Here is a 22,512-nt window from a genome sequence, read left to right as displayed (position 1 = left end):
TCATGCCATACCTGCTCAAACTCAATTGGGTAAACTTTTCAATTATCTGTCAGAGCATAAAAAGAGACCTCCGGTGACCTCTGTTGTGTTGGAAAACAATTGAGCAACACGCAGCACAGAGAGGTAGAGGTAGAGGTAGAGGAGGAGGTGCTGTACGTGTACGAGGTGGACGAGGTGGACAAAGAAGAGGGAGATGAGCTAACATTTCAAATGAAATACGTGCAACTTTGGTTGATCATGTATTTGTTTTTTGTTTTTTGTTTTTTACAGCAGGCCTACAAACTACGATTTTTATTTTTGCAGTCTGCTGAACAAAGATTTATTTTACAGTAACAAATAAAGATTTGCTTTGTTACCTTTTTGAATTTGTTCATTGATTTCATATATGACAACAGATTTTACATCCATTACATCCATTGTCCTGACTGACACAGTCTAAGCATGTTCTCGTTTTGAGAAGACACAAATGTTATCTGTTTTGGCAAAACTCATAATTCACTGATAAGGAAAAAGGAAAAACACTTCTAACAATGTTCAGTATGACTCATGATAGAACCTGGGTTGTGAGTGCAGCCCAGCTGGACCTCATTGGCAGGACAATGCAGTAAAATGTGCATTGTATCATACACAATAACAACAACACTCAAAGTGATAACGGTTCACACACTTTGCTGTACTGTACTGAATTAGAATTAGGTTTACCTAGCAAATTCACTATTTATATGATGATATATTTACTGTACTGTATCATGGTAACAGTCTTTATATTTACTATAAAATTGCAGCTTATTTTGGGACCCCTTGAAAAGAGAACTAAAACTTCAAAAAAGGATAAAAAATAAGCAATTTTTACACGATTTTATACACTTGAATATGAAACATGACCTCATGAGGCCAGAACATATATACTGTATTTTGATGGTTGTGTTTTTAAATTTATTGCACCAGTGTGAAATCAATGCTCAATAAGACCTATTCATATGAGGCCTGTGCGAATCATTTTGCTGGAAAAAGTCAGTTTTGAGAAGAGAGAACATGGTTTTGAATGCATGAATGCATTTTGCAAGAGATTTGTGTAGTTTTGGCAAAAGGTTAACTGTTGCTGTGCTTTGTGTGTAGAGTTTTGAGAAACTGAGCTATAGTTTCAGAAAACGTGTTTAAACAATTGAGAAAAACTGTAATTCTGTTCAATTTTGTTTTACTTGCAATACATTATCCTTTCACTAGAGGGCAGCATGTGGATGTGGCCACCAGTGTGGCTTAGAGCCTAAAATCACCACAAACTCGACCTTAAAATCATTATCCACTTTTTTATCCAGTATTTGTTCGGTAAATATTATTCAAATAATTATTTTGGGGTACATCTGCTGAATGGGATGCATTAGTGTGCTCCTACATTTCTCAACTCATTACTGTCAGCATGAAAGTGTGAGATCTTCTCAAAAACATTTTCAACATGGCTGCAGGGTGGCTTGGGCAGTTAATGCATGGATGAGCCCCACAGTCTTGGATGTAATTCAGACAGTGTCAGTGCCGACTGTGGTCAAGAGCTCCATAGGACGACATGCAATTGGTGATAGTCATGCAATTGCGCTGCCTAGGGTATGGGAGAGTTGAGTCAGTTTGAGGGCCGTGTTTCATCCATAGACTGTAATAAAAAATATGGACCAATTTGGAGCCACAGACTGTGCAGTACGGAAAATGTGGGACCCTTATATGGTCATGAAGTCCGGCCGGGTCCAGGTCATCCACTAAGCGCTTGAGATACAGTGACACGCAACAACTTGGCAGTCATCCAAAATCGTCCACAGAATGTTAGAATATTGTCCAAATGATATACTTACTTTACAAATTGGCAAATGGGTATTCATAAGGCAAAGAATAATACCTACAATAATTTTTATTAGAAAAAATGTTGTCTTCATACTGTAGCGAATTTGGTGGACAGACAAGGCAGATCATTTCTTTCAGCCATTGCACTCATTTAATAACATGCAAGATAAGTGCAGCTTTAAACATGAGCAATGGATTCCAGCACTGGTATGTGCACATACAACAAGCTCTTTTCATTCCTTACATGCGGCCCCTTAGGTAAATCACTGACAAACTGACTATTCTTCAGTCCAATCCTAGAATAGCTTTTCAGCACAAGGAAGTGTTACACATATGCATCAACTATAAACATGACATTTTCCCCCTTTGAAAAAACTTGCAGCAGCCTCGTTGCAGGCCCGTTCTACTGTAGTTCCCACTCTCACAAGGTTCTGCAGCCTGACAGGTGGGTGGCATGGTGAGTCCCTTCCCACTCGTGGCGACTGCAGGCTGCCAGAGGCTAGTGGATGCGACTGTAGGCTGCTGCCACCACTGGGGTACAAAGGCTGCTGGAGTGGCGCCCTCACCCTGTCCCCTGGCCCCTTCTTCACTGTGCAGGCATCACAGCGGTGGTAGACGCCTCCAGGTCTCTTCGGCACCGGCCCCAGTACTACTGCTGGCAGAACCTGCGCAGGGTCTTGTTTGTGGCCGACCCCGGGCGGCCCATGAGCATGCTGTAGCACTCTAGACTGGAGCCTCTGCAGCACCACGAGCTGCAGGTGGTCGGCGCCCGCCCTAGGGCCAATCCACAACTAATACAGCTGATCCACAAATAAATGTAACTGATCCACAAATAAATGTAGCTGGTTCACATTTGTGCATTGCCTGTCGCTTGTATTTATTTGTGGATTTTTGAGACAATCCTGGCCGTGCAATTTGGAAAATCCACAGGTTATTTGCTTACATGTAGGAAGGATTTCACTGGGCTTAGTTGTCACTGAGCTTAGCCAATTTTGGCACAGACTTTTATACATTTTATTTTATTTTGTTTTTTGAAAGAATCATTAAAAATAATTTATTGGCCATTACTGAATGTAAAAAAAAAATTATTAAAACAACACAGAATTCAAAGAATTCACAGATTTCAGTTTCTTGGTCCTTTAAGAGTGAGGGTCTGTGGACATTTCAGTTGTCTGTGGAAACTCTAAATAGTGCTAAACTGTCATTGCTGTATCAGTATAGACCATACCCTGCCAAGGTATAACTTGCTAAGGCATGCCTTCCATTTAAGTTCAAATATTGTTTTTATCATGTATTTGCCCTGCACTGGTCTGATTAATCATTTTAATGATTAATCATTAATTTGTCCCCCCCCCCCCCCCCATCATTTTACATTTAAGAAAGATTTAGATAATTTAGGAAAACTTCCTTCATACTGGGTTGATGGAATGTTTATAGAAGAACTAAGAATGACTGAAGGTAAAAAGAACCTCAGCCTCAGCTTGAGCATAGGGTCCTCTAAAATTAAAAAAGCTTTTTTTTGAACATCAGATTAATATGGAAAATAACTTGAGAATGCTGGTTCACTTTCAATGAATGTGCAATGACACATTACAAAAAAGCATGAAGATCAAATGTTAATTTGTTGTAAACCCCATAAAATGTAACTCATAGTTTAAAAAGGGACAGTACAGGAGGGATATAAGACTTAATTGTAAATTGACAGAGCATACCTAGTCTTGTTATTAACTAGGCTGGTTAAGAATAAAAGCAAAACTCACCTTTGAAATGAGGACGAGTGCTTGGGGAGCTGGATTTGCTAACAGAAAGCTATGAGTTTGAATCTCTGCTGGGATAACACTGGTCAACCATTGAGTCTGAATTTCTGCACATAACACTCATGCAGTAATTTGTGCACACCTCATCAAAATAAAGCTCATTTTGATCGTCTTTACAGAAGGACACATAATTCATTTATGCATAATTTTATATCAATTATATTTTAAAATTACTTTCATTATTACATGAAAAATAACAAATAAACAACATCACAGTACAGTTACAATCAGTTAGCATTATAGGCCAGGCACCCTCTCCTTAGTCACATGAGGTGAGGACAGTAAGCAGAGCTATGTATTTGGCAGTATGTGATCAGCATCTTTCCTTCTTGCCCTGTGTGTTATAAATATCAGTGAATACAACTGCAAAATGAGTGATAAAGTGGCTTCCTGCATATATTGGTTAAGAGTCACAGCAATGGCTATGCGGTTGTGAAAAAACTGATTATGTGTTCGGTTTTGCTGTGTACTTCTTTTAAATGTTCTCCAGCCTTAGAAATTGACATGTTGTCAAGTTTCATTTGTTCTGGTCACATTTTCTTTAGTCAGCTGTCCATGAAAAATCAGCTGGCACTTGAATTCGAAAAAGAAAAACAGAAAAAACCTAGCCCCACACTTTGTTTTGAAACACTTTACTACAACTGCATATCCAGCAAGATTTTTTTAAAATTGTTTCAGAAATCGGCTGTTTAAATTTCTTTTGCTGGTGCACTTTTGTTTTCAGCACTTGAAGTAAGCCCCTTTGTGCCAGAGGGATCTGTGTTTGCTCACCTACTGTTTGGCCCATGCAGTGAACACCAGACCATGGACTGCATTTGGAGGAGAGACACGCACCATGTGCACTGGTGCTGCCAACCAGCCTGTTTTACCATAAGAGGTTAGGGTTAGTGGTGGGAGAGAGCTCTCACAAATCCCCTCATGGGGGGAGCTGGAATGAGATTTCAGTCACTGGGTATTATGGGACACACATAATCATACCTATGTATAGGTATGTATCATATTTTGAGTGCTATATGATTTTCTAAAGCTTTGAATATACATGTACATGGATCCTACCCACAGTAATGAAAAACATATTGTGCTTCTGATTTAGAAATTGCGTGTGCTAAAAGTATGTATACATCTGATATTTCAAGGCCGCCAGGTGTCATACGTCATTAAAATATAAATAGCACTAAAACGTGGGCAGTCATAAAAATTCAGTTTGTGATGTAGTCTTTTTTGGTAATTAACATAAAATAAATTGTCACGTATGTTCACATGTCCACATAGTCCACAGTGCACAGTAGGTTACTCCAAGTTTTCACAGGTTTGAGAAAAGTGCAATCCCAGGGACTTTGCACCCCCTCTGCTTTGGACTGTTTTCACTGGCAGCAGTCTGGGCCCTACCCCGCACTCTGTGGGGGAAATATGGACCTTTTTTCTTTTGTCTTCTGTTAGAAAATGCAGCTCTCTCACTGTTAAAAGCCTCTCTTGCTCTTTAGCGGTTTGATCCCACCTCTTTCAATTCAGCACGTTTCCTTCGACTCTCCCTCCCTATTTTCCCTTTCCTCGCCCTCCCACTTTTGCTCCCTTTCCATCTCCTACACGGCTAAGTCATCCGGCCTCACTCGGCTGCTGGAGCCACTGGTCTTGCTGAGGCGCCGCTTGTCCTTTAAGAAGCCGTTGTTCAGGGCCAGAGCAGGAGGCGGAGCCGAGGGCAGGCCACAGGTGTCAGCTGCCTCGGTTTCCTGCGTGTAGCTCATCTGCAGGAAGTCCACCTTCTCCAGGTTGTCGTGGCTGTGGTGGCGCTCGGTGGCCCGGTTGACGGAGTTCTGCTGGTGGGCCATCCTGTTGTTGAACGGTTGGCAGCTTGGGTGGGCGTGGCCAGTGTGAGAGTGGGGTAGTGCCGTCGCCAGGCACTGGTCAAAATCAGGGGGTGGGGTGCGGGTGCGGGAGACCTGCAGGGGAGTCTCGAGCTCGCAGCCAATGGGTGCCACGGGGGCAGGTTTGGGCTGCTGAGCGCGGGAGGCCAGGTAGTCTCGAAAGCATCGCTTTGATTGCTTCCAGGCCAGGTGGTAGAGCTCCACCACGCTCAGGAACAGGGACACGCCCGCCACCACCAGCATGAAGACAATGAACACGTTCTTCTCTGTTGGCCGAGACATGTAGCAGTTGACCGGGTTGGGACAGGGCCAGGCCTCACAGACATACAGCGGATTGAGGAAGACTCCATAGATCATGTACTGCGCCACAATGAAGGTTACCTCCATCGCAGTGCGGATCAGGATGCTCAGCACATACGTCCTCAGCAGTGCCCCCCTCAGGTGCAACTTCCCCGTGTCCTCCGCCCTCCCAGACTCCTTCCCCTCCAGGTACTCCTTCTCCCCACCCCCACCCCCGACCTCACCCCCACCCTTGTCCTCCAGCTCCCTCCGCCTGCGCTTCTCCTCTACCCGCAGTATGTGCATGGCGTGACCCATGTATATGAGGGAGGGGGTAGAGACAAACACAATCTGCAGGACCCAGTAGCGGATGTGGGCGATGGGGAAGGCCTTGTCGTAGCACACATTCTCACAGCCGGGCTGCTCAGTGTCGCACATGAAGTCCGACTGCTCGTCGCCCCAGGAGGACTCCGCTGCCGTGCCCAGGACCAGGACGCGGAAGACGAAGAGGACGGTCAGCCAGACCTTGCCTACCGAAGTCGAGTGTTCCTGCAACTCTTCAAGGAAGGTTCCCATAAGACTCCAATCACCCATCGCCACTCACAACACTGTCAGAAGATACCAGAGGAGAGAAGGCAAAGAGAGGTTGGAAACAGAGTTTAAAGGCTGGCTGGATGGTTCATCCTGCCCCCAGCTGTATATTGACATTGCCCAGAGCGGGCAAAACGCTGAGCACCCGCCGACCTCTTGATCTGGAGTTTCAGGCAGTATGCTATTCTGCAATAGCACTGTCTCTGGTTTAAGAAGTTTACTTACCCCTCCAAAACTGATGGGTGGATGTTGCGATCATGGGTAATGCCAAAAATGATGATCGTACACTCCAGAGAGGGAAGGTTTATCTTCAAGATTATAGACATAATGTATCCCTCATACAGGTGGCAAAGAGTTAAGCTACACCTAAGCATTTAAAGGGCATAGGGAAAGTACTGAGTTTGTTACAATGAAATAAAACTCACATTTCTCTCTCTCTCTTTCTTTGTCTCTGTAAAAAGAGTTAGGTTTATATAGTTTATACACACATAGTGCACGTATACACCGCTGCTAACCCATGGCAGTGAGGGACCCTGGCTTTACACTAGTATATCAGACCGTGCATGGCTCTGCTGTACTGTGTTAATGGAACAGTGACAGGCATGTGAATTATGTGTATATATAACCTCTGTCTATACAGACTAGACAGTCTGGCCTTAGACCACAACCTTTCCCATAGCACTCGTGCTCCCCACACACCCAACTGCCCCCTTCTGGGACCCTAGAAAAGGGGTCTAAAAGGGCCTAAAGGGCTCTATTAATGGAAACTTTAAGTAAACATATAAACAAATAATGTTCCATTTCTGATCTGAATTTCTTTGGCTTGAGCCTGTGAAACCAGGCCAAAATGCTCGAACTCTCTTCTGATGTAAATGTGTGAGCTCTACCAATTCTGGTACCTGTAAGGCAGCCTGCATTTATAAGATCACTGGGATTGTTCCCAGTTCATTTTGTGAGTATTTCTTTTTTGTTCTCACTTTGCTTTCCCTGCTATTTAATTTGTTTATTTGAATGTTTTGATGTAGAACTAAAAAATCTCAACAGTCAATAAAAATGCTTATTAAGAAATGTATCATTTCATGACCCACCCATAGTACCTATACAGCTGACAGGCAGGCATATTTTCCTGCTTATTACTGGTGGTGTTTTTATGCACAAAACAGCCTCCCTTCTGTTCTGTCAGTCATTCTCAGCCACTGACCTTTTCTGTACAGTGAATGTTTGTTCTTCAAAGAGGTTTCAGTCCCGGTACTGAAGATTCACAGAGGATGCTGGTTTCTGCAACCTCGTCCTGGAAACCCACAGGTTCTGCTGGTTTCCCCAACCCTGGTCCTGGAGGGATTCAGTCTTCTGGTTTTTTCACCTTAAAATCAGCAAGCAGTTCAGACTCAAGAAAGCAAGTGAGGTAAGGTTATTGTTCTCTGTCACTCCTGCTGAGTGACAATAAAGACAAAGAAGATGGCTGGCATTCCTGCCCTAATGCCTTCACGAACAGCATGAATGCCCATTCTCAGTTTTTCTCCAAAGGGAGGTGTTCTTTATCCACGTCCATTGATGGCAAACCTGATAGTGGTCTCCCCTGTGTCATTCAATGTTCTCTGAAAACGCCACTAATTCTTCCAGTATGCTAAAGGCACGTAGCTGCACAGTGTAAATATATCATCTGCTGTTTCTATCCTCAAAATAACAATTCACAATTCAATTAAAATTTAATGAATGGACCTTAATAAAATCTCTCACATACATTGCAGTACAGATGTGTGCAGTTCAATGTGAAATACAGGCCAGACTGTGCATAGACTTTTTGGGGGGCATATTCTCAAAATAAATCTACCTGTGCTAAAAAAAAAAAATCACTGCAGCCAGAAGGACACTTGCTGTCTTGAGGCAGGGGGCATATGCTTCAGCATAGGTTGGTGTCTGCATGTCCCAGAATACAGGAGCTACACAAAAGGTGTAAAGGTAGTTAAAAAAAGGGTTCTGTTATTCTTGCCTATCCCAGCAGGGGCATCACACAGTATTCTCAATGTAATACGGAAGGTATGGAAGGGTGTAAAGTTTTTTCCTGAATGCACAGAACAAACAGTATCCTTAGACTGGCTGTGTTCCTTCCTTCATGTCATCAGAAAAGGATGCAGTGTCCATAATGCTTTAGGCACTGTGTTCTATTGACATTGGGATTGCTGGGGGTGCTTTAAAATCCTGTTGTCTCCAAAGGTTTACATTTTCATCTAAGCACCGTCATTTTCTTATGCATTTACAAATAATTTTGCTATTTGTAACAATTTTTTGTTTGTAAAATATGTACTATTCCCTGAGTAATTTGTGGAATGGAAAATATCTTTCACTTCTCAGGAAATTAAACACATACTGTGTTTTTGTTCAAACAACAGAAGGATTAAGATGTTTTAATAGCGATACATTTTTTCAATATGTTAAAGTCAGCAAAAATAGTTGTTGAAATTAATGAAGTGGTCATACATTATTTTCTTTTTTTAAATTTTAAACCAGAGCTCCCCTTTAACGACACATTAATAATTGTGGTTACAGTTTGGATTGTAATTGACTTTCAATGTAGTGAATTATAATAATCTGAATTAAATTCAGTTGTATCCATCACTTGCTGTCCAGACTCAAGTGATGGGGAGAAAGGTCACAGATGCAGGAAATCCCATTTAGCCAGCTTCAGGAAGCAAAAGCATTTCCTCACCAGTCAACAAGGAGCCTACTTATTGTCTGGCCTGAGTTGGCACAGGCTATCTTCACTATTGTAACAGGAGTTATTACCCATTATTCAAGGTCTGTTTCCCATTCCTGACATGTTGAACAATACAAATGTTTACACGCATACTGGAAAAGAAAAGTCACTCACATTTCACTTTTTTTTAGTGTGACTTTCCCTCTCCTAGAGAACTCTTTGCCTTGCATTGGTTCATTAATGTTGTCGCCATCACTTTCAGCAATTAAGGTGTGTCAGCATGTATGTGTACAAGCCCACATTAATCTGAGTTTGAATGGATACTATTGTGCTGGTGCAACCTGAGTGGCTTGTTGCCTTTTTTTACTATCTTGCTGCCAGTTGTGGGAACATTATATACAGATTTGCTGAGACGGGGAAGAAACTGAAATATCTGTTCAGGCCAGCCTCTTAGCCACCATATTTTTTCTGTTTTCCCGAGGAAGCAATCTCAAACAATATGATTTCCTAGTGACAAGGCACTTAACAGGAAATCACCCTCATAAGAGCTTTTGCTTTGATGGAGTACAAAAAAACATGGGGTGGGGGGACGGAGTGCTGTGAAGGACTGGAAGTGTAAAACAGCATCATGAGGTGATCATTTCAGCACTCCAGAATTAGAGTGGCTACAATCCTGGTCTAAGACAGCCACAGAGAGTTTATTTTTTAACTTTTAATCAGCAACCATTACCGACCAAAAATACCAGTAAGGAAATTTAACAGTTTTAATTGATCAGCTAATTGCTGATGATCAAGGCATGCCAGCACTCCTCTTGCACCAGTGCTGACTGCCCCTGCTGTCTGGTGGCACCATGGCACCAGTACTCTCAGGGACACAAGGCTGGATCAAACATCCCATTCCTCCCTCTCATTACACTTGGATAAAGACAAAAATTTAGTTTGCAGCAATGGTTCTAAACTGGAGTCTAAGGATCCCATGGCAGTTGACAAAGGAGTTCAAGGGAGCCCTTCTGAAAATGGAAGAAAATAGATATCTTTCCCTTTTTAAGAATATTTCATTTATTTTCTGTATATTGTAAATAGCATATTTTACTCATGACATAAAAAGTTTCACAGAAAAGGCTGGTTTAGATTGCTAAATTAAAATATTTATAACATACTAAATACATATTTGATATATAGCCATAGCACATGACTATTTCAGACTTTAATAGTTATTTCTGTGGGTTATTTTGAGTGGGTTATTTTGAGTTGCAGATGAAGGTATATTGTGAACCCATGGTTTAGAGGACGAGGAGCAGCAGGAAAACATGTCAATAATCTGGATATACCACGAGAGGGCTGAAGACATGGTTAGTGCCCATCATATCTAGATGAATGTAGTTTCAAAGATAGTTCATGAAAAATATTATAAATAAAAAATAAGATTTTGTAAGTAATTGAAAATATTTGAATGCCATTCCCAGAAAGCAAATCTTAAAACATATTTGAATTTAAGTTACGATTTGAACAAACTGAATTTTATGCTTTAATTTTATGACCATTTCTGTTACTTGCTTGGGAATATACAGTATGACAAGCTCTTTTTGGGATGGCAAGTATGCCATCCCGATGAGTTATGGCTTGGTGGTAACATTATACAGCACAAAGCATCATGCATGTTGAAAATATCCATTAGTGTGGGTGGTTGTCATTTACAATGTCATTAGCACAAAGTCTATTAGACTATTTTTGTACAACGAGCCTTTTGTCTATTTTACAGAATGACAATGGCCGACATTACATTCAATAGACTTGTGGTCACATTGTTGAGTCCACTTCCCACTCCCCTCGACCACACCAGGTCCTAAAAACCCTGCAGTAAGGGACAGAACCTACGGCAAAAGATTAAATCCCACTGCAGATTTGAATGCATACATACTGAACTTGTCAGGGCATAAGTAAGACCACAATGAGTGGAACCAGAGTGATATTTTTAAAGATAATTTACATCAGAGAGGACACCTTTATATGTTTGATAGACTTCATAGTCAGAAGAATAAACCTCATTAGTTTATACTGATTGTATATACTGCTTGTATCTGTTTGCAGGACAGCAAAGGAGCTTGTAAAACTGGCATAATATGTTTGTCAAAGTGTGATGAGTAACAAGGCCTCACGCCGAGCAGAGCTGAAAGCATTTTTTTGTTTTCCCAGGATGACAGAAATAAGGTTTTCCTTTAGCTGCCATACTCCTTTAACTCTAAACATATACCCTTTTCACCTTTTTCCATTTTTGTGTCATTGTAGAGGCACGATAGCACTCACTCAGTGTTAAAGTTGTGTTGGGAGAGGGTAATGTAGGCATAGGAACCAGGGCTCTAGCTGTCATAGTCCTCCCTCCCCGCATGCTGCTGCTTGGCCAGTTTGTTTCTGATTGTGGCACTTTTCTGCCCTGTACCATAACAGGCTGTACCCACTGCTACACTCTAAGCTTTTACTGTCGTTTGCCACAGTAAATATTTATACAGCCACCACATTTGTCTTGAGAATTTTGCCTGATCACCAGGGTGCGTGTTCGTTCTGTATTTACAGTAAGAACGCGTAAGCAAGCGAACCTGTCAGAACCTGGAAGTTGAGTCAGCGCGCTCTTGCAGTAAAGCAGATGCCCAGCAGGACTGACATGACTACCAGGGACAGGCGAACCTAAAAGACAGGAACCGTCCCCCTCCGGACACAAATACCACCCCGGCATAGGCCGTTAGAGTGGGAAGGGGGTAATATTAAACGCTTGTGGTTTTAAATGGTATGCGCTTGAACGTCCATGGCAGAGTCAGAGCTGTAAGGCTTTACCTTAAAATAACTGCATAGTTACAGGAAGAGGCATGAACTCCTTCCAGCGCATTTATGAGGCTACATAACAGGAAGCTTAATGAAAATATACACAAATATAACAACAGTGCCACAGAGCATAAGGGACAACTGCCAATAATGGCTTAGTGGTGCCTGCCAGGTGCTATCTAATCTCAGTGCTTTTCAGAGGAGGAGAACCAAACGTGAGTTAGAGACTGTAGAGCAGAACAGAGGCAAGGGCAAACCAAGTATATTCTTCTCTGTGGTCACATAACCACAGACCATATACTACAATACCCTAGGCCTAGACAGCTTTTAATCTGGTGGAATTCCTGCCCACTGCATACTGTAAGTCGGACTTAAATAATGAATAAATTCTTTGAGATAAATAAGTAATAAAAGTAGTGTTTGAATGTTTAATTCTTCCAAGTAATTGTTATGAAATGTAAATTAAAATAATGTCCCAGATATTGCACTAATATGCTCCTACTGTGTTGCAGAAAGGAAACAGCCCAGAGTTGCTACCAATTCCTCCTTATCCGTGAACAGCCGAGTCCAGTTCATAGAGGATAGACCCACCTCTTTTAAGGAGAAAGGGAAATTTATTCTGTCAGAAAGGTCAGGCTGTCCAGGGATAATTTGGCAGGGTAATGTGTGTACGCCGCAGCTAGCCGAGACATGCTGAGGCAGTGAAAAGTGGGAGAGGAAACGTGCAGCTGTTTCTAAATTCCTGTGTTGAGCTGCCATGCTGCTTTACATGATTCCTGGATGCCTATGAACCCATTGCAGTTCAGGAGAGTGAGCAGGTCTCCTTGCTGTGCTCAGGGCACTGGTGCCCCGAATGGAATTTGGGATGTTGTCAACCGCACTAGCCATTTTGATTCATTTAAAGCCCAGCTTTTTGCTGTATAGGCATAACTCCTTTGAATGTCTCTTTTCTTCCGAGTCTCCCCCTGATGACATCATAACTTTTCCAAAAATGATATAACCTGAAGTGTAGCAAACTCAGTGATGGGAATTTGTTAACTCAAATTGTTAACACTAAAACAAAGACAGAATACTGTTCCCAAGAAATGCACTGATTCCCATAGACTAAACTGGCTCTCATTGGCAACTAGCTGGTGGCAAAAGTTTCTGTAGTTGTACTGAACTGAAAAGTGCATTGGTTATATTTATTATGTTCTTATTAAAGGAAATGCGACTTCTCATTTGTATCAGGAGAGAAGACTTGTGTTGAAAAATATTGTAGTGTACTTTAACCCCTTTTGTGTGTCTGTGGGTTTTTTACACCTAGTTACATTCAGGTCTATGATCATTGCCACCCTTCATAATAATGACCCAAAAAGGTTGTATAAAACAGGTAATTAGCTACATTCTATGCTCAAATGGGCAGATAATATTATTTTATGCTCATACAATTGTTCATCGAAAAAGATATCAATATTATTGGCACCCCTGTTTTAGTATTCTGTGCACACCCTCTTCACCAAGACATGAGTATTGAGTCCTCTTCTCTAGTTGTTCATGAAATTAGTAATCATAACATGAGTGGGGCGGAGGAGTGTTAGACCAAGCTTTCTTGCAAAATATTTTAAAATTCTTCAGATCCTTTGGTCTGCACTTGTGGACTGCCCTCTTCAATTCAAACCACTAAATTTCAACCAGGTTGAGGTCTGGAGATTACGATGGGCAGGGCCAGTTTCAAATGAAGGAGAAAAAAATTCAGTAATCCACACATGTTCATGATAGCCACTGAAGAACCCCCATTCACAATCACTATCTCCTCCCACTCCCCTCTACTCAAGATCGCTACCTCCCTCACCCAGCCCTGGTTCACAATCACTATACAACCCGCCCCCCCCCCCCAATCCAAAGGGCAGCAGAAAGGCTTGACCAATCCCTGGAGATGGAAATTGAAAAACAGTAATTCTGTGGTCAGTTTACAATTTCTAATTTTGTGGGATGCATTTTTTGTGGGACCTTCTGTTTTTGGCTAACGTTTAGCTTCTTGAATAGAGGGCTTTTTGGTCAAAATGTGTTGTTCTTGCTGGAGGTACATGATTCACTTAATCTCAGAACCAGAAGATGCAAAGCAACCCCATAACATCAAAGACCCACCACCATATTATACTTTATGTATGATATTCTTTTCAACAAAAGCATCCTTCTTTTGATGTCAAGCACACTACTCATCTGCATAGCCAAAAATCTACATTTTGGCCTCATCTGACCGCAACAGACCCGATCAAAGTTCCAATGGCATGTTGAAATCATATGCTATTGGAATAAGGACAGACTATTTTGAGACTTACATTCGTTTGGCATAATGTTATCCAGCACAGAAACAGTGCTAAACAATGTCCCAGACTGTTCCATGAAGTTAAAAAGAAAGCTTTCAAAGATGGCTCTGTGTCAACTCTTCAGGCTTAAGAAATAACAATGCAACAACACAAGAAATACAATGTTCTGGTCCTGTTCTAAAAAGAAGCCCACTGTTCATATGCTTTGCAGAGAACATGAGAAAACGGGTCATTCTTCAGGGAGTTCTTTACTATGTATTGCTCTTCAGCTGACTAGCAATGACCGGGAGATCCTCCACGATATTTTGAAAGGCAGCGGGCACAGACAGACATCAATTCCCCTGCCCCTGCCCCAATATTACCCCTCAGCTCTTGTTACAGTCAACCACCCCAGTAGATCCTGCAGCTCTCTGGAACCGGGATTGGGGACCTTAGCCTAAAAGCTGTCGGAGGACGTGGGTGACCTCCCCAATGCCAACCCCCACTTATCAGCCCAGAAAATTGCTCAGCGGTCACCTGTCTCACTGGAGGAAGAACCCTGCTAACCCTATAAGCACAGGTACGTAGGTGATGTGAGAATACCTTTCCAGGGGAAAGGGGGGCAGCAGTAAATTACCTGCAGGCCCGCGGCTTGTACGAAGCTGGCTCTGTGGCTCTGGGTCCCGTCTCAGAGATGTGGAGCACAGTCCCGGGATGTTTCCGAAGGAGAGGCAGCAGAAAGCCCTTGGGAGGAGAACAGCAGAGGTGCTGATGGAAGACAGCAGGAGCCTATGTGTGTGCGTGCGCGTCTCGTGTCCGTGTGCCGTCGAAAGGAGGCAACCTCCTGCTGACGAAAACAAGCAGCTGTCTGCTGAGTGTGAGGAGCGCTCGTGGCTGCTGGGCACTCTGAGCACAGAAATGAAAACTTGCGCAGGGGGGCACAGTAAGACATACCAGGCATTTCTGTAGCGTTTCCTCTCCCCCTGCCCGACTCCCTACCGCCACTCCTTACCCCCATCTCTTCCTCCTCCTCCTTTCCCTCTCCCTACATCCCTCCTCCCTTCCTGCTCACAATCGGCCCCTGTTTGGTTCCCTAGTACTCTATTTTAGTAAGAAGAATACCTCTGCACCAGGAAGGGAAGTGAGATTGTATTAGAAAACAATGGAACTAACCCGTTTGCTTAGTATGCTGCTTAACTCTCTTTTAAATCTGTAGTTCTTGCCATGGTAAACCCTCAGCCATCTCTCTCTCTCTCTCTCTCTCTCTCTCACACACACACACACGCAAACACAAACGCCATATTCAGAAGAGTTGCTCTGCTCCCCCAGTGCCTCTGCCTTTCCCATACCTAAAAATAAATGTTTTGTTATGGGAAATTGGCATCAGGATAAGAGTAGTCAACAAACTAAACAGATACTCAGTATGGGCTCCTTCTAAATGAGAACATCAGCCTTAATGCTTTGTTAACTGGTTTCTCTTATGAGTCATGAAACGCCAAATAGAAAATAGGAGTAAATATGACATTTTTACATATTTTTGCTTTTAGATGTACTTTACTGAAATGAAATTCAGGAATGATTGACATTCTAATTGTACTCTAAACACCATCATCAAATATTTTCCATACCTACACTCTCAACAAGCTCTACATTTATAAAATTATTACTGGCATAAACTCCCTCAAAAATGAGTACTTAATGACTTACACATTTGTTTGTGTGGCTTCAGCACGGTGTGCCTTTATATATCTGATAATATTTTTAAGGGCCTTGCATTGCAGTGTAAACTTACAATTCTGGAGGCACAAATATAGATGAATATAGATGAATGTGTAAGTGTGAATGAAAAATTGCCTCTTTTGGTCATGTCTACTCTTACAGAAGACAGTTTTTAGACCTCCAGGATGCTCAACCATGACGTGTGAACTCACTCAAGCCTCTGGGTTCTTATTAATATACTCCATTACCATCCGCTTACAGGGTCTGCTTGAACTATGCTAGTCTCTATGCAATGGGCCTCACAGTCTGACACTATAGAGGAAATACTTCTTTGTCATTGTCCTCCTCACTGCTGGCAAGACATACACAATAAGGTACATTTTCAGAGAGCCCTGGGGAACGGCATTCAAATGCAATGATTGCTGATGTTCAGGATTTCTCGCTGAAAACAAGTGTCTTTTTCATCGAAAGGGGGAGGGGGTGGTACTGTTAATGTATTACCGAGAGAAAGCACTCATAATACAATCAGGGTCTCCAATCTGCCTTCCTTGATATTTTCAATGAAAATTTGTTTAATTTGTTCATTGTGATTCTGCCGACCTTTCGGTCAAACATCATGAGAAATAGTACCTGCCCCCTGCTGTTGCTCCTAAATGTAGCATTTTATTCAGCTATCAAATGGGGCTGTGCTAACAAATGTTTGATTGCACATTAAAAGCATAACATTTTGGGCACGTGTTTGCATGAGCCAAAACTTCACATTTCAGAGCTTTTCTCCTTATCGTTTCAATTAACAAATGCAATTTAATAGATTTAGAATATTTTGTACAGTCAGGAGTGATTCAGGGACATTTTTCTGTATCCTTATGAATTACTTGCCATTAGACACGCTCATTAAGATTGTTCCACAGCTTTAAAACTTAACAAGCCTCGCTTTCTGTAAGGTTTCATCTTGTCATAGATTCTAAATACATTTGTGTGCCCCATGAGTGAGCCACAGAATGTCCCTTGAGCACAAAAAGGAAATGCAAGGTTTTCACATGACCTTGTGGTGCTGGGGGCATGTACTACAAATAACCGAAGAGAGACATAGAGATAGAGAGATTTGCCTGCTGCAACCATCACATGACAAATAGCAATGAATTGAGGTGCTGTAAACAAAGAATCATGTTACTACCATACTTGCATATGCCTATATACCACAGGCTACAATACATGAGAGCCAGCTCTAGGATTTTGGTGGCCCTAAACAAGAATGAACCAGGGGGAGAAGGTTGTTGGCTGTGATTGCAGATTGCAGTAGCAGTGAAAAAGCTATTTGCACCCAATAAATATTGCACAATTAAAATGTTGGAAACCAAAACATGAAAGGAAAAAACAACAACAACAAAAAAAAACATTTGTAACCTAATTTGTGTGGCCCACGGATGGGTGTGGCCCTAAAAGCGCATTTAAGCCAGCAGTCGGCTCTGCTCGATACACTGAGTGATGACATGGCTCTACGAAGTGCTCAGGATGTGGTGAGCCACCATTCTGTGGAATGAAATGAAGTCACCTAAAGACAGACACAAGGTGTTTTCCAACAGCATTTAATGTGCTATTTAAAAGGTACTGGATAATATGACACTTTTATTTGCTGTGACAAATGCTCCGGTTTTTACAGCAGACCAGTTTCAGCATATTAGTTATTATTATTATTATTATATTATTATTATTATATATTATTATTATTTATTTATAATTATGAAACCCTCACTGAGGGACTAATTATAAATCTGTGGGATTAATGGCAGGGGTGGAATTAAGAAAACAGTTCTGGGCAGACCCCTATCACCACTGGCACAATGAATGCTTAGGGCTGCAAGTTTCTCGGGACCATGTGACCTGTGACATAATCTATCTTTCAGTCCTGATCCTCCAGGCACCTCTGTAGGCACTCCAATTGTAGTAGTCAGCAGTACACAGTCAAAGAAATAACAATTAAACACCAAATGAAGAGTTTGTTAGTGTGAGGTTGCAAAGTGCAAAGCAGAGGCATCCATGACCAAAAAGGTCCAGTGTGGGTGCAGATTTTGTTCTAGCCCTGCACTAAAACATCAGATTCAGACTATGATTAGTTAATTAGGTGAATCAGGTTTTGTAGTGCTTAATTAGAGCAAAAGCTTGCATCCACCCTTGCTCTTCTTAGCAAGATTGGCCACCCCTCTGATAATTAAATTACTAATTATTATTACAGCCCATCCAGCTAAGAGAAAATACAACAAATACACAAGAACACGCGTAGTTACAAAATTTACAGGTACATAATTATATCATTTATTTAATTAATTTATTCTGTGATAACATCAGATAGGCTGGGTGAGATACTTCCTCCCAAAACACAACTCCGCTCCCCCCTCCTTCCCCAACCTATGAGGAGGCTGGAGGACAGAAATGGGCAATCAGGAGCTGTGCAACTGCAAACCCTCTTGGTTGTCATCGGTGACTCTGTGAATCCCAACACCTCGCCTATCTTATCATTTCAACCCAGTCATGAGGATCTCTATAAAATTCTCTTTAAAGCTTCCAGCTCCACTGCTGACTGCTAGCTGGTGGGCTTTATATAGCTATAACTCACTTTAGACTGCGAGCTGGTTGTGAGGCAGGTGACCATGAGCCAACAATGTTTCTTAAGGCCAATAACAAGCCACATTGTGCAAGCAGAGGCTGCACTGATGAAGGAGTCGCACAGACCAATTAAAGAGGAAATCGGCCAAATAACCACAAGGTTCCTAAATTATAAACAGGAACTGAAAACAAAGAAAATTATTTTAATGTCAAGAAAGATTTCAGTCAAGAATTGCCTTAAAAATGGAAAATCAATATTACATTTTAAAATCACATTTTTAATGCAATGAAATTGCGAGATTTAGTCTGTGAAGATGCCTGACATTCACTTTAACATAATGTTGCCTTTAATTCAATGGGCCCTGTGCAGCAGGATGGAAAAACTTTAGACTTTTGACCTTAGCAGGTATATCCATACCATGGTCCACTGGCATGAGTATATAAGTGATAAAACAGGTTTAGATGTGCATGCCTTTTCTCCTCCTACCATGCCTGTATTGACTGACCTGGATTCAACATTTGTCTGTATGTTTGATCTACAAATGGAAGTTTACAAATATACTAATTTGACTCTGATGAAGACTCGGTAACGTTGAAACGTTGGTCGTGTTTGCACATTAAATATTTAAAAGAAGATCTGTGTGATCCAGTGCCTTTCTCCGGGTTAGTCCTTCTAAGTGAAGTTACCCAGAGTGTCTTTGCGACAAATGGAAGTGTTCATAATGTCGTAGCAAACAGTTAATGCAGTCACAAAAATCAACTTGCAAATCTGTTTTTGTGGAAAATTTGTATTACGTTAGTTTATTATTGCATTTATTTGTTTAAGGACGAATGTCGATTTAGTCCAGATAACTGTCCACTCAGGTGGAACAAAGTTTTCCATGGACTAGGTGAACACAAAGAGGCCTGACCTGCGTGTGTTTTAGCATTTGGATGACAAAACAAATCTGGGGGTATAATCTCTATCTCCATCTCCCCAGTGTTTGGTAGTGTTAAGAAGTGTCTGACCGTTGGCTCCGTTTTCTTTTTGGCTTACAATGGAAAGACAGAGGTCAGCTGTCAGCAAATGTGAATTGACTCAGCAAATGTCTTTATTTTGTCCTCAAAAACAAAGATAATGCTTATCTTTCAGGCAAGTGAGCCTTTCTCAGAACTCAAGCTGAACTCTTTATTACAACAAAGACAAAAAAAAAGTATTTTCACGTGAGCCACTCTTGGCTCCATAAACAGGACAAAGACTTTTGAAGCCTTTTTGACTGACTTTCAGCCTCGATCCAACCTCTATGTGTAATGTGCTCTTAAATTTGATGATAGCACTTTATTTTAAGGTCGGATAATATGCTTTAATATACTTTAAATCATTGTTAAATGGTTTTTAGCCATCAGTAAACTGTTTGCAAAGTATATGTCATTAGTGTAATTTGAACATTTTTAACAAATGCAAAGGCCTGTTCATGACCTGTATGTGATTGTAGATCCTCATAATAATCTGTTTCAAAATGTTTTCTGCATCTTCTGTTAAAGGTCGGGTCAAAATATTATTATCACTGCTAGATTCCCATGTAATAATATCCTTTAAAACTATTTTATTAAGCTAATGAATTTCAGGTAAATCATAGTTAAAAGCTAAGGTGTGTTTATCATCAGTAAACTGCATTTGTAACTGTAAATCTTTGCATGTCATTAATTAATGCATGTAATAAAACAGACACAAGACCCGTTGTTCATGTTTTATATAATTATAGATCTTCATAATTGATCATCTATTAATTTAACAAGGCTAGTTGATTGCTTTATAATATTTTTGTTTATAGTGTGGGAATAATGTGAGATGTAATTGCTAGATTTCGTTCTGTAGCCCTGCAAATGCAAATGTCCATTTTTCATATTTTTTTAAATAGAAAAATGATGCTTTGTTTGACGCATTGTAGTAAAAACATCAAATATCATCTCTGATATGATCAATAATCTCGTAAAACACTATAAGACCATTCATTAATTTAATGCTTGTGTAGGGAGGGTACTGAAAACAGGACTAACAATAATTTTGACATATATCGTCTTCTTTTTAAGAAATAAAATGATTGTTGATGAAGTAATTAAATTATCTTGAAATAATATAGTTTCCTAATTTTTGAGTATAGAATCTAGTTCATTACAATGTTTATTTTATTTTCTACAACATTTTTGCCACTTGTGGTTACACAAGAAATGCCAGCTAGTCATGAAAGTACTGTATTGATTGAAATTAAATTATTTTTTATTTAAATGTTTCAAATTTAAGCATTTCATATTTGTTTTGGTGTCATAGTCCTACCATGTATCACTAGCTAGGTAGTTTTTATGAACTAGCTAGCAAAAATCAAATGTGAGGGATCTCCAAAAAAGTGTCACCATATTTGGAATCAAAGTTATGGCAATGCTTGGATGTTACCTCTCTCCTGAACACATGGCAACAGTCACAACTTCTTCTGCTTGGACCCCAGTTATCACTGACTCAATATGTTGACACATTATGTTTCCTTAAGGACAAAAAAGGAATAATTTTTTTCAGGGAATAAAATCTTATCAGAATATGCACTCTATGCATATTTGTCTGTCTGGAACTGTGATTTCAAGGCCTCGGACTGAATGGAGCAGTTCCTACTCCACCCAAAAACAGGGTAATCAGATTTTGAACAAAAATAAACAATTGGAGGAAGTTCTGTTCTAATTTAATCTTTTTTGTTTTTTGTCAAGCTTGAAACATACATTTCACCATCCATCCTCAAGAAAAGGTATATCTGCAGTGCAAACTGCTTTGGACAAATACTGTGACCATGAGAAACCAAAAGAGAATGCCAAAATAAAAAGCAGAAGAGGGATGATTACTTAATGAGAACAATGAGAATAGCAGCTATGAATTGGACTCAGGTGTTTAGTCCCCAAATATAAAAATAGAGAAAATTAGTAGAGCAAATTCAAGTTATGGAAGTTAACTTATAAAATAAGGGGTAATAAGAAGAAACTGGACTAAATGGATATGCTATGAAAAGGGTAAATAATGTCTATATTAGAAGTAACAATATATGTCCTAATTTATAATAATATTGTTGGCTGTGCATCAGCAAAGAATTCACAGATTTCAGTTTCCTGGGCCTTTAAAGTAACTGTACTGTTACAATGTCCTGCAGAATTCTAAGAGCAATCAACATTCCCGACATTTCCTGGATGTCACAATTACAAAAAAAGAAAAAAAGAAAAAAGAAACCAGGCCACACAAACAGAACATATCATTTGCAGCTATGGCAAAATGCTGCTGTTCAACTCTGGACACAACATAGGCTGCATGTTGTCTATTTAGGAAGCTGACTTCCAAAATTCATGCAAGACAGTGTACAGCAATACCTGAGAAATGAAGTAACTGTTCTTGAGAACATCTGAGCATGTCCATACAAGATGATTCATAAGGTATTCTCTGCTTTGCCTGGAGTGTAGCTCTGTGGTGAAGTTTCACCCGGTCATTGAATCGGTTTTTTCAGTGTAGAGAAAGGATTTGGCTCTGTGTGTCTCTGCTGATTTCCTGCTCATTCACCAGATATCAGCTCATAGCAAGATCGATGGGGGAGAAGTTTGGAAATTTTAGTCCAAAGCCCATATCAAGTGAACAGCTCCAAAATAAAAGTATGATGATGGAAAAGGAATCCCAAACTTTCCAAATTCAAATTAAGGTAAACGTCAATAAACCCCCTTAAAGACCCCTTTTCAAAGTTGTTGTAAATAGAGACGAAGCAAAAATGTTATCTTATTTCATCGTACTGTCTTTGTCAGTGAAATATGGAATAATTTAATGTGTGCATGTTTGTCTGAGAGGTTAAAATATGCATGGGTGGAGAGTGGGCACAATAAATGGGAACACTTGACTGTTCTTCACACCCTATTTTTAAAAAGGGAGGCTTGCCATTAAATTTCCCTGGTGTGTGACTACGACACCTCTGTGGCAGGGTTATCAC

The 22,512-nt window shown here is 40.7% G+C and overlaps 1 protein-coding gene across 3 annotated transcripts; it reads right to left on the bottom strand.

Annotated features, from left to right (window-relative positions):
- Positions 1-3,781: 3,781 nt before the first annotated feature.
- On the bottom strand, positions 3,782-22,245 carry gja5b (gap junction protein, alpha 5b). Of its 3 annotated transcripts, XM_064327645.1 has the most exons (4): positions 14,832-15,192; positions 8,220-8,328; positions 7,587-7,748; positions 3,782-6,402 (listed from the first exon to the last, which is right to left on the bottom strand). In XM_064327645.1, exon 4 carries the CDS (start codon positions 6,386-6,388, stop codon positions 5,234-5,236), a length of 1,155 nt encoding a protein of 384 aa, XP_064183715.1. In that variant the 5' UTR covers positions 6,389-6,402; positions 7,587-7,748; positions 8,220-8,328; positions 14,832-15,192; the 3' UTR covers positions 3,782-5,233. The 3 variants fall into 3 exon arrangements, with proteins under 3 accessions (XP_064183715.1, XP_064183716.1, XP_064183714.1); XM_064327646.1 differs by lacking the exons at positions 8,220-8,328; positions 14,832-15,192 and adding an exon at positions 21,908-22,245; XM_064327644.1 differs by lacking the exon at positions 8,220-8,328.
- Between the last annotated feature and the right edge of the window lie 267 nt (positions 22,246-22,512).

The sequence above is a fragment of the Anguilla rostrata genome, chromosome 3, assembly GCF_018555375.3.
Source record: "Anguilla rostrata isolate EN2019 chromosome 3, ASM1855537v3, whole genome shotgun sequence".
NCBI lineage: Eukaryota > Metazoa > Chordata > Actinopteri > Anguilliformes > Anguillidae > Anguilla > Anguilla rostrata.
This window is presented reverse-complemented; position numbering and strand designations above follow the sequence as displayed.

Bases quoted from the DNA above. Each gene is read 5' to 3' on its own strand.
- gja5b (XM_064327646.1), bottom strand. From the start codon at position 6,388: ATGGGTGATTGGAGTCTTATGGGAACCTTCCTTGAAGAGTTGCAGGAA.